This window comes from Fusarium graminearum, chromosome 1 (genome assembly GCF_000240135.3).
Source record: "Fusarium graminearum PH-1 chromosome 1, whole genome shotgun sequence".
Taxonomy (NCBI): Eukaryota; Fungi; Ascomycota; class Sordariomycetes; order Hypocreales; family Nectriaceae; genus Fusarium; species Fusarium graminearum.
In genome coordinates this window covers 7,270,143-7,287,931 of record NC_026474.1, presented here as the reverse complement: position 1 = coordinate 7,287,931, position 17,789 = coordinate 7,270,143, and the positions used below count along the sequence as shown (strand labels likewise).

Genomic DNA, 17,789 nt, shown 5'->3' with positions numbered 1-17,789 from the left:
CGCATCATACCGCAACCTTCTGACGCCAACTTGCTGCCGGGAGAGTACCTGAACCTTTTCTGACCAAAGAATGTTGGAATGACCTAGATCTGTAAAAATGCCATTGGCACCAAGATGTCACTTGTTGGTGTTGCTTGTTGGGAACCAAGGACACGCCACATGTTTTTAATGTCTTGAAGAGTCAGATCTGCTGCCAGGATGGTTCGCTTGCTGTTGTAAACTCGTATTCAAGATTCACACTTCGGCGGTGGATAAGATCCGAAAAGTTGTTGTTGACTTAATCAAACCAACACGGTTCGGGCCACCTTGCCCTTTCGACATCACACAGGCGCAAGTAGTAGTCGTAGCCTTCTGTTGCGCCGCCCTCAGAAATTCTCAGTGCTCTCCGTCGCCAGACCTGATGCAGTTGAAGAATTTCGAGCTGTCATGAAACAGACGTCTGGTTCTTCCATGCTGATAGGTGGAATGCGACATTGTCAGGTTGAGGCGCGAGCATGTCGTCGTTTCTGCTGTTCTTCTGGGGGGTAACCTTTGCCCCAATGCTGATCGGCAACGGATGGCAAAGAGACAAATGCGAAAAAATTGTGTTTCCAATTGTAACATCACCTTGAAAATAGCCAAAAAGGGGAAAATGCCAGCCAAGGGGCCGTTGTAAACCCAATGAGCCCAACCTCGACGTTTTCCATTCAACTTCTGCACCGGGACAGATTCCCTCACCGGCATCTGTTGGACATCCAAGATATATTGGTGCTTGTCAATTGAAGAAGTTGTTGATATATAGTTGTTGAAGGAAAAAGAGAGAAGACAGAACAGACATATTGTTCCCACTCTCCATGTGACACACACATATCCACCAACTCATCAAGATGCGTATCAAAGCCAACGAACTCCAATACCTGCTCAAGGATTTGTGAGCGGCATGCAGTGGATTGGCTGTGACAATACCGACGACCTTTGTAAACTGGCGGAATCGTGAGTTTCCGTTGAAGTTGCAATTTTTACTTGTAAAAACACCGTGGGGGTGTATATGGAGTATTGGCTAGCCAGGTGTTGGATTCAAGGGGGTCGTAGTCGTCCATGAGTATTGGCTTGTCCAAAGTGTCAGAGGTATGAGAGGTAGTCTTGTGACGACAATGCCAATAGCATGACAATGATTGATGCAATGGAGAGCAAGCTGAATTAGCTCGAGGAGCACCCATGTGGATTGATTGTGGTGGGCGTACTGGTAGCTGATGTAGGAGCCTGTAACGCATGATCTTGGCCAATGGGGTGTAAAGAGGTTAGGTCGTTCAATCAACACCCGGCAACATCGAACCTGAATCGCCTTGCAATTGGCACCGAGTATCGAGATACCATATAGCTATGGTGATGCTCTGGCGATGCATAGAGATGTTCCAAAAGTTAATCCATGTTGCAATCTTTTAAAATCCGAGTCTCGGTCATAGTCGTGTCATTTGGAGTCACAAAAGTGCAGGCGACGACTTCCGAGTGACTGGTGAAGACTCCCAAATCAGATTGCCCGGGCTTTTTCGACATTCATTCGACTTTCCGCGCCGCGTCGGTAGGCGTAGGCTAGAGGAGAAGTGGTATGATACTAATACAACGTGTTGAAGGGACGAGGTAGTGCCCTTTCGAATGTTCGTCTTTTGAGTAGACGGCAAGGCGAGACCCAGTTGACGATGCTTGCGACATTTCCGGGCGAAAGTTCGAGGGGCAGTTCGACGGATGTAAACGTCCATGATACATTGCTGATGCTTGGCTGATTGTTGTAATGGTCCTTGTACTGCTCCCCGTGACAGAGCAATGAGGGTGGCGGAAATCTGACAATATCATCGAGCGGTGCTTTGGTGAGCTGCTTAGTCCAGAATCTCGCGGCTGGCCATCGATCGAGCCAGGACTGTGCTATAATCTGTAAAACAGAAGGCTGTTCGAGAAATCTCTCATGTTTTCCATATCCCATCAACCATTGATTGGAGAACCTAAGTCTCCGATCGAGTGTCCTCGTCACTTTTATCATCTTTACTATTGACCTCGTCATTTGCCTTCCAGTGGAGGTTTCAACCAGGAACCCCAGTCCGAATGAGAAGTTCTTCCTGACGAATTTGGAATCACGTAATTTATCGGATGTGTATACAACGTAGATGGTGAAAGCTTGTCTCTTAGTTGAACATTTGCCTTCTTCTCTCCGCTCGAAGATATTGTCCGAACATATCTTGAACTCTTTGGCAGCACGCTTATCCAAAGGGCTAAGGTGCCGGCGAAACATATTCGAGAATGTCCATGCTGTTCCCGAGACAAGCCTGTATATCGGGATCCGCTCGTCTGCTTCTAGAACAATATTCGTCTTGCTTCTCTTGTCCTTTGGGTGTAGGCCGAGGTCTGCAAGGTGGCTACGCTTCGCCAAGGGGCAAGCACGGAGAAATTGACATGCTGGGCAAAGAGCTGTCTACCTTCATCCCACTCGTTATGATCGGGAAGTGAAGTCGGCCATTGAACTATATCACTCATGGTGGCGATATCGATGAGGCCCAGGCTAGATCCAGCATGTCCATGCACGTCTCCGCGTCCTCCTTTGCCATTTTGATACATTGAACATCAGACATGTGATATCTTGATCTGTGAATACTGCTTGAGTCACAAACATCGTTTACGACCAAAACATGTCTTCGTTCCTCTCTTAGAAGAAGTTGGAGGATCATTCTCGAGCTCTTCAACGATGTCACCTGTTCTTCGAACTGATTAGTGCCATTGTCGCTGATTGATGGTATTTCTGAATAGACATGTTTCCGATATGACAATATATCAGCCTTCGTGCCTTCGGGTATGGGCAAGTCGAATGGCGGCCTCCCATCCGTAATCACATCTTCAACATAAAAACCGTCAAGATGACTAGTGATATGCCCGAGAAGACAGCATAGCAAATCCCTACTACTCCAAAGGTTTCTTCGAGGAAGTCTTGAGATCGAGATCTGGCATTGTCAATCGCAGACATCTTCGCTTGCGTCTTCTTGTTGTTGATTCCCTTAACTGGATACTTACTGTTCCCAAGAATAGCAGCGAGATATGCGAAGCTCCCTGCCTCATCGGCATTCAAGGGGGTCTTTTTTCTGGCTTGAAATGGTGTTCTAAAGACGTCCCACAGCAGTTGTGCATGTTAACGCCATCAGACATGGTGTTGATGTTGGCAATAAAAACTTATGCACCTGGGTAGCCAGGTGAGGCTGCCATGAGGATCGCGAGAGATTAAACGCTGAACGTGGTCAACTCCAACGATAACATCATGCTGTGCCGCTTCATTCTTGCGCATCTTCCCGAGCTTAGATCGTATCTTTGGACTCATTTGGACCTAGTAAGGCTCGGACTCGGAGTTCGATGTGTTTCTTACTTCCAAAATGTTCTCGTTCTCCAGGTCCAAAAGAATAGTGCCAATCAAATGTATAGAGCATAGCCAGACAGTAAACGCCAAAGTTGAGTGTAGCCTCAGAGCTGGTGCCTTCGATGGCTTGAGATGCCACTGCCATGACGTTGTCCGGGATAGCCCCGTCATCATTGCTAGGCTGGCGAGTAAAACCGAGGGTTCCGAATGACGAATTCCGGGTTCGTCGGCGTGCGGACCCCGAATTTGGTCAGATCCCTATAGGCGTTGCCAGAAAAGCTCTCCCAAAAGGTCCCATCTGCCGCACGGAAGGTATACATATTACTTCTGTCGTCGTAAGAAATCCTTTGCATCCCATTGGGGAGGCGGTCAGCGTCCATGTCGAAGTAGAGCCTGTTGAAAAGGCCAAATACTTCCAACTGGACAACTCGACGAAGCTGGTGACCAAAGTTATGTTCTCCCACCACAATTGTTGGTAGAAGCAGGTCGATTCCGGGATAAGGGGTCAATTCCAGTCATCGAGTGTTTGGTCCTTCTCAGACTGTTTGGACGAAGGACGAGATTCCTACCCACACTGCGACATTGCAAAGACAAAAAAAAAAAAAAAGTATTTGCCACATGACGTCACCCTTGCCCAACTCCTTAGGTACAGAGTTGAGCTCCTTGACTGTGCAGGGAACTATCATTCCCGGTTGGCGATGACCGCAGACAGAGTGCTTACTCCTCATTGTTGGAGTCGGATGGCAAGTCCAATCTCAGGTGGTTTGTCCAAATTCGAGAATACAGGGTTGTATTCCAAGCTATTGTTTGTGCTAACATTTGCGTTACGTTGTAGTGAAACTGTTGGATTTGTTTGACGATAGGAGACCTGGGGCGAAAAGGTCTGAACCATCCCTTGTCTCATGCTAGGCATCATGTTTACCTAACTATTGTTGTTCTCAGAAATGATTGCTGAGTTCCAAGGGTGTCGAGTCTTCATCATATCTTTACTGTATGGTAAAGAATTCTTGTCAACCACTTGCGGAGTTGTTACTGTTGAACTCATCGGGTGCGCAAATAAATTTGCTCTTCGGTGACAATCTCCTCCCCGGCTCCCAGCCAGTTCAAAGACGTTGTTGACAGCGTCATCTAGATCGAGGTTCTGGTTCTGAAAAGACGGTGACTGTATGGAGCGCAGTTGTGCACATCTTCTTCCCATACAACCCACATGCTACTTCACGGTGACTCTTCATGAAGGATGTGAAGCATTTTCCTCAGGGCGTTGCGCAGTGTTGTATCTTGATAGAGAGGAGATGGAATAGAATTGGGGGTTTCGAACTCAAGCCCAAGTCCGCCAGCGTCAAGTGAGTCCCCACCTATACATGCTCCAGATAGGGAGGATATACCTATCCATACATAGTCCAATACCATGATGTTGCTTTTTTAATTGATATACCAATACCTCGTGTGAGCAGATTTCGTCGGCGAAGCGAAGTGGCAGCAAGGGTGACTTGAAGCCGTTCGGTAACGACATACATCTTGATGGCGTGACTCTCCTGGATTGACAGCCATTACACATGGCTTCTTTCTGCGGATTGGGTACGAGAGAGAGAACCACCGTCATATCTTCCATGCACATTTCGACTGAGGCTGTAGCGCCTCTTCCAAAAACCGAGGGTTCGCTATCAAGATAAACCAGTATCAACATTTGATAGTGCGTAAGAACAACTCATGTCTCAGACAGTTCCAATTCGGCATGACGAAGGCAAATTCCTTAAAAACCACCATCTTGGTCGACTTGTTTATTCTTGGCAGAGTTCTGGAGGATACAATGGCTTTAGGCCTTCAGAGACCACCCTGCGAGCCGTTTCTGATACGGCTACCCGATTGATGGCATGAAACTGAAGCATCAAATTGGGCACCGATGCAATGACAATACCTCTGGTTGGAGTCGTTATAGGGGCTCCAATACCGGTCAGTTAGAATGGCGTGTCTGCCCATCGATGCGACCCGAGTCTTGTTTGACTGCTGCTATGCAAGCTGTACGGGCTCTAGGTGCGCCAGTCAAGATATAACCTCGAATGATCGGTTCAATGCCAATGCTGAAGTTCCATACTATCTTCTTCGGTGCTGCCGTAGCTCATGTAAGGCGCTAGTCATATTCATTCAGGACCTGACCATGTCTTGCGACTTCCATGTGGGAGGAAATCGGCCTTTGTCGTAGCATATAAACAGAAAGTTGAGAACATGAAGACAACTGTCCGCAAACGTCTAGCTCATCGAGGGCGAGTAGACTCCCGTTGAATGATGCAGTGATGCCAGCTTTCTAGAATGCAAAGCGTTCGTGATAACAGTGAGTCCATGGCGTGATAACACAAAGACAATTGTTCATTTTGAACATGTCCATCCTTGACGAATTAAGTTTCGTTGGTGCTGATGGGGCAGATAGGACTATCGAATCTCCTGAGACGGCATTGATTCTGGCTTTCGAAAAGTATTATCGTCTGGAGTCGGGGCACCTCGAAAACAATCCAAATGGCTTCGCGTTGTAGACGGGATTCAAGGGGGAAGGAGGGACCTTTCATAATCTGTGTAGAAGAGAAGCCAACTATATCTCAAATGGCTCTTGACAAAATCAATGGCCTTTCTTGCTCGGCTAGATCATCGAGATGTACCGCGCACCAGGAGATACTTGAACGGTGTGATAGCTCGTGAGGAGGAGAGGAAACGTTGCACTCGATTGATTCGTAGATCCAGTAGTCCCAGTTGAACCGAACGAAAAGCTGCAATGCAAACCCCCGTGTCACGTTCGTCGCTTCACTCAAAGCTCTCACCACGGAACGTGGCCAAGCCATGCGAGACATGATCCATATACTTTCCACTCCAATTTCCTGCTTCATGGGATCTGCAACGTTGCTGGCTCTCGTCCAATTCACTTGTGATATCACATTGTTTATCACAATACTTGTTCAACGTCTTTTTGAGGTTCTCAGCATCGTCGACTTTGGCGAATGGCTCTCTTTGCCAAACACTGCAGGACCCAAGATCTCGTTAACGGCACGTAGCGACGGACTAGGACGAGAAATTAACGGCTGAAGTGGGCAGATGGACTCCAAAGCCGAGCAGGTAAAATGATGAGTTGTGCGATCTGTAGTGAAGTCGTGGTTTCGTTGTGACGGGACATGGTTTGCCACTTGTGGAGAAATCGATTCAACCGCAATTCGGAATGATCCAGTGTTGAGCAACATCAGGCGGTGCACCATTCGATGCGGATAGTGCGGATGATCGTTGTTCACACGAGTAGCATGAGAGCCGCGAACGTCTTCCCGACAGCCTTGGAGGCCAGATCCTGTTCTTGAGATGCGCCTGGGGGAGCCATGAAATCGCATCAATCGTTTCGTAGGGTCGCATGTTTGTTGACATTGGGTTTGAGAAGGGGGCCAGACAAGGAAAACCCAACAGAATCGCTGTCCTCTTCGTACGGGAAAGGATGTCGGACTTCTACTACAACTTCTGCTTCAATTTCCGTCTTGGCCCTTATTGTTTGAGTTTCGCTTGCGTTTTCGGATATCGCAGCCTCTACCGTATTGAGCGTAATGATCTGGTTTTGATCGATGATGAATGCGTCAGTCATCTCAACGTCGATACTCTCAGTCATGATCGAAACATGTTCGCCAAAGGATCGCGGGGTATCAGGATCAGCGGCGTAACCCGAGTCGCAGCGCGCGTGGAGGTCGCAGCCTTTTGAGTTCGTTTGTACAGCTCTCGAAGGATTCTCAGCTCCATATGGCAACCAATTCTGAACTTGGTATATATACCGTCCGAGGTCGAGTTTGCTGCCAGTACTCTCGGACTTGATCAGACAGCTGAGGTGACCACTAGGTATTGCCCATTTTCCGATGGATACAGAACGAAATACTAGCGGTAACCAAAGACTCAAGTAGCAGAGAAACCTCGACAATGAGGATAGAGGGTAGGCAGTTCATGTGTTTACCAGAAAATAACCAGGATTACCTGCCCAAGTAATCTGGCGGTGGTAAAAAAACAGGGTGGGGGTTGACGTTGGGGGGCCGTTTGTAGAGAGACAGTGCCTTGGGCATGCTATGAAGGGGAATTCGGGATATACCCAGGTTTCAACCGCACCAAGGTTGTTGACATGTCGGTGTGCAACTCTTCCTCCCTTTTGCCACCATTCATAATGCTCTTTTCGATAGCCTTTCCGTTATGGAATATTTCACGACTAGGTAGCATGAAGACTGTAGGGGTTATTCAAACAGCAATTGGAATTCGGAATTGAGATTTTCACCGCCGTCATCGCTTCTCTGTGGTTCGTCGGCCTGCAGACGTGTGCATCCCCTTACATGGAGCCTCGAAGTCGTCTGGATGAGCCCACGATTCGGCAAAGGTATGATGCGAGAGTGAGATGGTCTACATCATCGACGTCACATTACGTCCCAATGTCAAGAATGGTGCAGTCAACTACCGACCAGGGGAAGATAGCAAAACGGAAACGTGTAGAATAGCATTGGAAAGCCAGCCGTCCGGCGACTCTGTGCGCTGAGTGATTCGTCCCCGGAGCCATCGGCCAGGAAACCTGCACATCGAAGCTGCTGGGGTTTATTTCGTCCTGCAGCAGAAATTGAACACCTGGAAAAGGTCCTTGCAGGGCCATCATGGCCCCTTCAACATGGCAAGCGGGGGCATGGAGGGGCGCCAAGTAAGCGACTGCTAGATGGACCATTTCTTAGAACAGCTTGGGCCAGGAGAAGATCCAAGAAATGAACAGCCACATTGCCCCCATAATGTGGACTTGACCAATTTGAGAAGACGCTTTGGAAACCACAGTTGAAGAAACGTTGTGTGTGTCGGATTCTCAGACACCTTGTCAGCTACATCTTGAAGATCGCGTTGTGACCGGTAGTTGCTTCCCCGATTGGTGTTTGAGAATTCCTCATTGCGGCAGCTCAGTACTTTCTGATCCATCGTCGTGATCAGATACGTGTACCGTGTCCGTATAATAGACATGAAGAATAGAACTTCATAATACAAAGTATTTCCGCACAAAAATATCTCGACATGAAGCGACTTCGTCAATGTGAGAAGAATACGTTTCCTCAAGTCAAGTGATTCTCGCTCCGATGAGCTGCAATACACAAGCCGTTCGCGAACACGCTGGATCAATGCACAGTTTGGACCTGCCCGAAACTCGGGAACCACAGATGGGAGTAGAGGGTGAGTCGGGCCGTGATTTGGAGAGTCTTTAGAAAGACAATTGACGTTTCCCAACTGCACGGCACCGGCGCGGACATCATTCCATGCGTGATGTTGCTGAATAGAAACTTGATCGGAATGCAGAACTCTGAGACACGCCAACCCCGACAGGGGTTGGCATTGTGTTGCTGTGCTCAATGCTGCCAGACGTGGCGAGGAGATGACGAATGGCACAAACTCGAATGATGAGTTATTTGGTCGACTTGAAGCCTACCCAGATTGCTTCACGTTCAAGACAGAGAGAGCCAGCATAAGAAGTGCACGGCGGATTCAATGAATGATACATCGGAAGAAATAGTCCCACCAATGCACAGAGCTTCAGAGCCTTGATCTCCCGAAGTGGGTAGGACACACGATTCCAGCAACAACCTCCTGCTGCTGCCTTGTAACATGGTGGCGTAGCTTTCCTGTATTGAGAAAGCGAAGGGGACCGCTGTTGCACAGGTGCAATCCTGTGGTGTAAATGCTACCCATGGTTGAACGAGAGCGCAGTGACTTGTCACACAGACACTTCGATGTTATATCCTCCCGGTCATATGTAGGACTAGAACCGAGGGAACATCGGTAGGGGAGGGTGCTGTTACAAAATCTAAGGTCGACTGTGCCACCCAAGCCATGGTACGGAAACTGCATCGTCGTAAGATTCTGTGGCGATGCTCTCGACTCAGCGGTCCTGTCGCGGTGAGACTCATTTGTTGTGTCGCGGGCTACAGCTTCCCGGCAATTCTCGCTGGGAAACATCTCGCCCAGTTCTTCTCCATCCGTCGACGTGATGGTGGAACCCCCGGTAGAAGAGTTGCTCACTTGTGATTTGGCCAGGGTTCTTGTGCTGCTTGTGCTGCTTGTGTTGAATCTGACTTCCAGGGAGTATTCAGAACACTGCAGTTCTCTTGTAGCTGTGGAAATATCACCGAGTCTAGTAGTCTTGAGAATTGAAGACTTTCGACACAAATGTAACAAACATGTGCTACGAGACAGCGGCCAGGTGACCATGTCTTGTCTGCTCACGAGGATTGCAAATAGACCTAACTAGACTCAACATGTAGATCCGTTGCGAAAAGTCTTGTTCGTCCCAAGGACAATCTTGTTGTCCACCATTTGGGACTCACGATACCGGTATGTCGGGTATGTCGTGCAGGAGGCTAATTGGCGCCGTGACATGCTCAAGGCGTTTGCGAGATAGTGTGATGTTGATGTCAGCAATGTTCCAAGCTTTGTCTGAGCTACCTAGATCTTGGAGCGGCGACCCGAGCCTGTCGAGCCAGGAGTACTTCCAAAAGGTATGATCTGAAGGTACGGGCTGTCAGGTAAGTCACAATGACGAACGGTGATTTGTTGAGATCCCCCGGCGCTTCCTAGTCAGGCTGTTGAAGGTTCTGGACTCCAAGAACGAAGTCCAGAACTTATCGACGCAGGCGTAAATGACCGGCCCGGCCAACAAGAAAGAGTCCAGAGTGCGTCTGCTTCGCTACAGTCCGGATCGCCTGTTGTTGGTTGGACCAACTGCTGAGAATTCGTCTCCGGCGCAAGGCATATTGATCATATGTATCAAGATGTTGTCTCGTCAGAATGTCGCGAAGAATCGTATCGTGAACTGTCCTCCGATCTTAATTCCCGGGACATAGGACAATCAAGATGTTGTACGCAGTTGAAACGTAAGCCCAGGGTTGCTTAGTTGTATAAATTGATGAGGAAGTGACCCGTTCTTGATCCGATTTTTGTAGCCGAGGGATTCTGAGAGGTCTGAAGGAGATTCCAACTTCTTTAGACTCTGACCGTCTTGAGTGTCGACAAGTCTCATCAGGGCCGAGATGTGCGTCCTTTATTTCCCGAAGTGGGAAATGGAACCATCGCGGTATGCTCCATGATATCAAAGACATATTGACAGATACGAGAGATTTCTCCATCTTCTCAACATGATGGAGGTTTGTAGTAAGACTGCTATCGTCTTCCATAATTGAATCCCGCCGAGCTTAGCCTTCGCCGTTCGATGACCTGTTGCCAACTGCGCTGGCGTCCTCTCGTCGATGGCCTTTGTTTGTCGAGACCGTAGTCAGAAATGGCGTCAGAGCCGTCAACAAAGCCAATCTGAACATCTGGCGATACGACAAAGAATCTCATAGCATCCCGCATCAGATGAACGAACTTGCGCACAGTCTCACTCCGTCGGACAGCATGTGTCGCGCAGTTGGGGTCGTGGCCAAATGTTTGGCAAGCGATCACAGGGGAGTCTGTTTGTTGGGGGTCTCATCTGTCTTGAGGGCATACGTTGCGAGGGTAAGGGTGATGGTGATTCTTGCGCTTGGCTTTGAGGGGAACTTTGCAATCGTTGTTCTCTATGTCTTAGAGTATAATAGACTTGGAGGGTAGAGGTCTCGTCCAGTCAACTCAAGAATGACATCGGAATTCGAGATGGAGTAGCTCGTTCCGTCGATACTGTGCGGATAGATTCGGAGATTCACCAAACGATCCAGAAGCCCAGGTGTACCTCATGGATGTTCCGCTCCGTAGTGACATGGCAGGGTGTCGGAAGAGAATGTTGGATATCTGAAGTTCTATCGATCCGATCAAGACTCCGTTTCTGATTGGCGCGGATACGTTCTCGGTGTGCTGAGTAAATAGTCCTGCTCTAGCCTTGTCAACTGTGATTGTGAAGCACTAATGACCCGGGCGAGGTACCGCTAGAATAGTCGCAATTGGGACAGAATGACATAGGGGCAAATCACGGGCCTTGAAGGTTGCCTGAGATCCTATTGTAGACCATTAACCCTATATGGAAAGGGCGCTTTCAGAAACAATGTTTCTTTTTCGCGGAATTCCGAGGTCAAAAGACATTGTCTTCTGTTCGTGAGAAGCTAGCGTTTCGGCCGGGGAGAACGAGGGTACACTTAACCCACAAAACCAAGTCGGATTCTCAAGAATGCGGGCAACATTGGATATAGAAAAGAAGGGAAAATGAAAGTACCAAGGTGGTTGGCCGATGCGGTAAAGACAATGCACAATCAGAGAGAAAACAGCTCTGTCTTTGTACTGTATCACGGCCATCAATCGGCAACCCCCACACCCTCCACTCAAGATAAAGGAGCCTGGCGGTTGAACAATTAATTTCGCCCAAGGTCGATTCCAACGAACACGGACCTGATGAAATCCATCGAATGAGGCAATTAAGAAAATGGACGCGTTTGCTGAAACAAGCACCAGGCATTGGCCGTTTCTTCGTTTGTGAGGCTTGGTTGTTCCGTCCCAAACCTCGTATAAAGATCTGATGGATCAGGTCTCTGATCCACGTCTTCATTTCGACCCTCATTTCCGGGTGTTACAACGACATCTCGCGATTCGAAGTCAAGGTTGTGCTCGAATGCCAGTACAGTTCCGGGAATGTTCCGTCGGCACGCACCAAACAACAGTTGGAGCAGCTCGAAGGTATGAAGTACGAAGGTTATTGATAGCAGCCGGTATAGGCAGTAGCTCGGGATGGGGTACAGCATTAACGGCGAGTTTGAAGATACTCAAAACTGCAGAGAGTTCGTTGGTGGAAGGACCCTCATCACGCACGGCTATGCCTGGACAGTAAGACGACGTCTTGCGCCCCAACTTCTGCTTTCGATCAAGGCCGAGATCGCTTTTGACCTTACAAGAGTAAAGTCGGGTTAAATGGCTTCTGTTTTTGTCGACTGTTCAATGAAGCAGATCACACTCCTGATCTGGATCAGCGTGTTATGGCCTAGCTTGCCTCTGCCAAAACAGAGCTAGGTTTTTCTGTGGCTGTATTCGAGGGACAATGCCACCTCTGGTCCGTCACCAGCCCTCCTGCGTTGAAGATTGTGTACTTGCGCGGGCAGTATGTTGCTTAGCCCGTGGTACACAAGATAACCGGCTTGTCCGCATTTCGCGTTCGTCTCGACCAATACAGGACACTGAGGTGGTTTTCCAGTTGTATTTGTGCCAGACTCAACTTGGGCGTCATAGTGAGAATGGAAGATTATCTTGCTTCCCGCCATTCTGTCCTTGCTTCCGACTCTTACACCGCCGAGAAAGATATTCCATGTTGTCAGAAGGCATTGTTGCTGGTACCAGTTTCTAAAAACACACAATCGATAGTTTCAATCTGTGCATTCCAGGACAACACGCATCTGGTATCGTTCGTGGTCGTTGGAATATCCATGTGTAAAGAGGCTGGTTGTAAGGGAACCTGTTGAGCAGAGCAGATTGCCTCAATGTTCAACGCCGGAATGTGGAAGGCTCCAAGATAATAATTGCTCTTGTTCACTTGACAAAGACAAATTCCATGCTGCAATGCCGAAGGGTCTCAAAGGTCTCGTTGATAGCGTCTGTTGCTACGTGACAGAACAATCGAATTCTCCGAAGTCATTATAGAATTCCTTCCTGTGCAATGATATCCAGGACGAAGTGATAGGGAGGCCTTCAGATAATTCCTGCTTGTTGACAGGCCGCAAACCATCTTGAAACATCATCCGACCTTGGTCGCTAATCATGACCGTTGGTTCCCAGCGACGCAGGCGGAAGGACTGACACATATAATCATGTCTGTCTGCATGAATATAGCGACCTTGGTAAGTTTCTTGCTGGTGCGGGTGGACGAGGTCTACGTTGCGGCTAAGATGAAACGCTTCAACTGTTGTAGTGTTGCAAACAATCTCCAAAGGCCTTGCGAATAGCAATTGATTCCCCTTTGAGCGGCGTGACTCGTAGGAGGGATTTGCATACAATTCAGTCTCCTCATCACTAAATGATCGACGAGAAGTAAACTAGGCGGATGTTCACCCCTGCCGCGCCGAAGAAACGAAAGGTGAAAGGAAACGGTCGGGTTAAACAGTCTACCCTTCCTGACAGTCTGAACAGTCGGCGTTTGACAAGAGTAACAGCAACGATCTGAGCCTTGGTGTGTAGTGAATACAATGTTGCGAAATGCCGACTTGTCGGGTGATTCTCCAGGAACTGACATCGTTGATCATGTCCAAGGGCAATCCATTGAGTTCAAATTGCACTTCTGAGGAACTCTCCATCCTTGAAAAGCTTGTGATTTGAACGTTGAATTTGATCTTTCCCCTTCCGGATGCCCGGCTTGTCAAACACCAAACCTCATCCTACAGTAAATCCGGTGTACGTGTAGGGCTCCTTAGCAAATCCAGTGCTGAGCCTTGAGATGCTTCTAGAGATCTCATTCCTCTATAATCATATTAGTCTAATTCCCGAATGCTGACGCAGTCACTTACGCTCCGTGATTTCAGCGTGCCATTTAACGTTCTGGCAGTATCGCTGTGCTGTTGTAAACATGGCGAATAGCCAAGTGTGATGTTTTCAGTTGTGTCCTTTGTGATCTAGTGAAAGATGTTCTTGCTCCTGTCTTTATCTCTCGCAACACAGCGTGACCCCGCCAAGCATACAATACAGACCAGCTTATATGGAAACTCCACCATGATGCCTTGGTCTTGGTGGCTGGATAAAGCTCAGAAATCCAGAATGGTAGTGGACTTCTATCTCCATGGGCGCCAGTTTGGCCGTTTCTTGGCCACCAATGCTCTTCCTTCAAATGCGATTTTGAACTCGAATTGATGATTGGACCATCGGGTGACTGTGTTGTCACAGTGTCAAAGAATACCCTCAAACTGACGGAAAGGGAACTATTTGTTTCGAAATATCCATTATTGATTCGGATACCGGAAGATGCTCTTATTGAGATGCTAGCAGACCAAGGACGCAACTCAGGCTTCTCAGCTTCGATTCGAATGTTCAAGTCGTGGCGGTGGACAGACTCCAAGGATCCTGAAGGCCTAGTTCACCCAGTCGAAATTGCCGTGCTCAGCACAGCTTGCACTCGGTCAGTTGGGCAAACGGTTGCAGCAGCAGGATGAACAAGATGTGGGAGAGATAGAGAAGGCCGGTATTGGCGAAGCATTTGGAGCGGAATCTCGGTTTTAGCAAGGAGTACTCTCGTTCAGCAAGTCAAAAACGGCGTCTCCAGGCTGCCAATGTGAGGTAACAGGGAATCAGTTTTCTTGCTGGGCGGCCGGCATACCGAATTGGCAAAGGAAACCAGCTTGACTGTACATTTCGAATACAGGGGCACAGAATATCGTAGCACCCTCTTCGGCGATCTGTTCTCCAGACAGATGGAATATTAGTCGGCTTTGATGTTTCCAAGAATAAGCTCTTCTTGTCGTGATAGCAAGGCCACAGTTTCTGTTCTGCTGTGCGCATGCCGCACGAAAGTCATTCTGAGTTGGCCTCGAACTTCAATGACAAGGTCTGGAGCATTCTGACCGTCAAGTAAACAGCAACATCTTCAATCGTTTCACAGCCGTGAGTTAAGACATTGTCAACGTACCACTTCGTTTCAAACGGGCCCAAATTGCCTCAATTGCGTTCTTCGTTATTGCTGAGATCCGAGCTGGAGTTCACGCATTTCGCTTCATGCACAGCAAAGGCGCAAATCATTTTGTTCTAGCAATAGAACCCGCAGCGCAAGAACCATCGATCAGGTCAGGCAATTTCATCGCGTAGTTCGTATCGCGTTCGGGGTAACAATTGCGCAGTTGAGTGGAAGAAAGGTCTTGATTCGCCTGGCCAAAAGCCGATTCTGCGGAAAGCCGATTCTGCGGCTCTGCTGCGGCTTGGAAGGGCATCGGGAGGAGGACGCAATAAGAATGTGATGATTGAGAAGTTGTCGAATGAGACACGCCAGCATGGCAAAAACGGCTGCGCTGGTGGGCATGGCGGAGGCAAGGATGGAGAGGGAGAGAGACAGAGAGGGCAGCGGGCCGTGGCACTGACAGTGATGGAGAAGGTGGTGATGGTGGATGTGAACGCACGAGGCGAGCGGGGCCAGACAACAGGACTTCAACATACTCGCTGCACCGATTTATGAATTCGGTTGCAAGTCGTCGCTGGAACCTCGAACAGGGAGTGACTTTTGGTCCTTGGAGGTTTGCTCAAAACCGTTGGGGTGTGTGACGATCCTGAAGACAAAGACGAAGACGGTCCTGAAAACGAAGATGGTGATAAAGACGGTGACAAAGACTGCGTTACAGACGGCTATGCTGCCCCTACGCTGTTGAATTTCACCAGTTCTTGGTGTTAAGGTACCTTGTATCAGGTGGGTAGGCAGCGACATTCAAGGGATTCGTCTCCGATGTTGGTCTCCTGATGTGCAGAGCACCTAGAGCTAGTGTCTCGGTGTAGCACGTGCTCAAGTAGAGAGGTTTTCAAGTTGCACACGTCTTGATGTGGTCACTCATTGGGCAGACCTCTGCAAAGTCATTGTCCCGCTGAAATCATTCTCCTTCCAGTCCCAGTATCAAGGAGTCCGATGGTGTACTTCGCAGTGCTGACGGTAACTCGGAAGAGATCATGGAGGATAGTCAGTTCAGTATAGCAGCAGTACCTGCTGTGTCATGGATATTTTGCCCAGCTTCCTGGTGCTAGTTCATGTTGACGAGAGCTTGCCGGAAATACCGTTCACGAAGATGGCTGGCCACTGCCGTACTCCCCGAGGATACACAGCTAGATTGGCCATTTCGGATAACAGCTTGACTTGAAGAAGGTGTCGCAGGAAATGTCAGCTCCAGAATATAGATAAATTCTGCATTTTGCCAAAACATAGATAGAGCTGTGTAGCGCTTGTTATCAAATGTGGTTGACACCATCGCAGGTCGTGGCAGGTGCTTCAGCGACTGTGCGGCCTTTCGCCCATCCATTATCGACAGTTGGTCCCTTACCTACAATTCGAAACTTCCCAGAAAGAAGATTGAATCGTGAGCTTGAAGCGCACCAGATCCGCAGTCTGATAGACCAAGGCGATGAGGGGAGGACTAATAATCTCTCTTAGAAGGTGGCCCAGTACATTGTAGCACTGTTCCAAACATCAGCATACGCAAGCAGTGTGCTCCTGAGTATGTGATACAGGGATCTTAGGCCATCGTTTATTCTCTACAGCCTCGGTTGACGAGTTGTCTCGACCTCTGTTCAATGTACACTGGCCCATCGCGCAGTGACTCATTCATCATCCTCAGCGGGAACACTACCGCTCTTTGCGTTCTCTCGTCATATTTGAGAGGATATCGGAGCTTTTCCCTATAGTAAAGCTGGGAACATAAGGCACCGATCCAATTCACCAGTGGACTAGGGAGACCGGACGAATCTCGCAGCATGATGTGCATTTCGTTGTGATTAAAGCAATCGGGGCTTTGGCGCTGCCCATCTGGTCGGGTCGGAAGCCGTTGATTATAACTCAGAAGCTATAGTGCTTTCTGATAACGAAGGATCGGGTCCATTGCCAGTTGAGTAAAGTCTCCGCGGCAGCATGTCCAACATATTTGGTCTTCAGTAGGTGGGCGTTGCTGATTAACAACGGACTGATAGTCGGAACACGCAACCAAAAGGACAATGCCTTGAGATATAGCCGCAGTCAGCTTTAATGATTCGTCTCCTCAACTCCACAAGCTAAACACAAGTTCTCAATGTCGCGGTTGTAAAGCAAATCGCACATGACTTCCAACAGCTCGCTTGGTAGTGTTTAGAGTCCAGGTAATGGAGTCACAGAGGCGGAGAACCCAGTCAATAACCTCTTCAAGAACACAAGTACGAATCAGAGTTGAATCATCAGTGTGTATTCGGGCTTTGGATGTATAACCCATCAGCCGATGTGCTGGAGACGGTGGAACATCTGCACGAGTGATTGTGAGGACAAACATGGTGACGCAGTCTTGACCGTCATCCGACAAGGCAACAAGGTAGCCATGCCATGCGCTTTATGAGCAGCGGGTGCATCGTGACAGGCCAATATGCATTGTGGCGACTTATTCGAAATTTAACGACTTTAGAAATGCATCTTCATTGACGTCGATGGCCAATTCGCTATGCTTCGGGGTTGATGCTTGATCTTGCTATCAATAGGCTGTGCAACGAGTTCACGATATAGAATATACAGTGACGTGAGGACTGGGCTTGGGACTAGGCCTGGGACTCGGATTTGATGAAAGTGGCCCGGTTGAGAGGGAAGTTTCTCTCGAGGACTTGTCGTAATCAGAGTCGTATGAATCTGCCGACAATTTCCATACAGGATCTGGAGTGTCAGATTCGGAAACAGCGCCCAACCACATGGTTTCCCTCGACCAGTGAGAGATGGCTCAGAACGACCGAT

General features: G+C 48.6%; 4 protein-coding genes across 4 annotated transcripts; 1 reads left to right on the top strand and 3 right to left on the bottom strand.

Annotated features, from left to right (window-relative positions):
• Positions 1 to 1,594: 1,594 nt before the first annotated feature.
• FGSG_12102 (uncharacterized protein) lies at positions 1,595 to 2,589 on the bottom strand (the record flags this gene model as incomplete). Its single annotated transcript, XM_011319839.1, has 2 exons — positions 1,595 to 2,379; positions 2,451 to 2,589. The coding sequence occupies 2 exons, from the start codon at positions 2,587 to 2,589 to the stop codon at positions 1,595 to 1,597; spliced, it is 924 nt and encodes a 307-aa protein (XP_011318141.1).
• A 930-nt stretch (positions 2,590 to 3,519) lies between these two features.
• FGSG_12101 (uncharacterized protein) lies at positions 3,520 to 3,855 on the top strand (the record flags this gene model as incomplete). Its single annotated transcript, XM_011319838.1, has 1 exon — positions 3,520 to 3,855. One exon carries the CDS (start codon positions 3,520 to 3,522, stop codon positions 3,853 to 3,855), a length of 336 nt encoding a protein of 111 aa, XP_011318140.1.
• Positions 3,856 to 6,324: 2,469 nt separating this feature from the next.
• On the bottom strand, positions 6,325 to 7,013 carry FGSG_02243 (uncharacterized protein; the record flags this gene model as incomplete). The annotated part of the gene is made up of 2 exons (XM_011319837.1): positions 6,325 to 6,721; positions 6,838 to 7,013. 2 exons carry the CDS (start codon positions 7,011 to 7,013, stop codon positions 6,325 to 6,327), a joined length of 573 nt encoding a protein of 190 aa, XP_011318139.1.
• A 1,070-nt stretch (positions 7,014 to 8,083) lies between these two features.
• On the bottom strand, positions 8,084 to 9,787 carry FGSG_02242 (uncharacterized protein; the record flags this gene model as incomplete). The annotated part of the gene is made up of 3 exons (XM_011319836.1): positions 8,084 to 8,836; positions 8,981 to 9,522; positions 9,736 to 9,787. 3 exons carry the CDS (start codon positions 9,785 to 9,787, stop codon positions 8,084 to 8,086), a joined length of 1,347 nt encoding a protein of 448 aa, XP_011318138.1.
• Between the last annotated feature and the right edge of the window lie 8,002 nt (positions 9,788 to 17,789).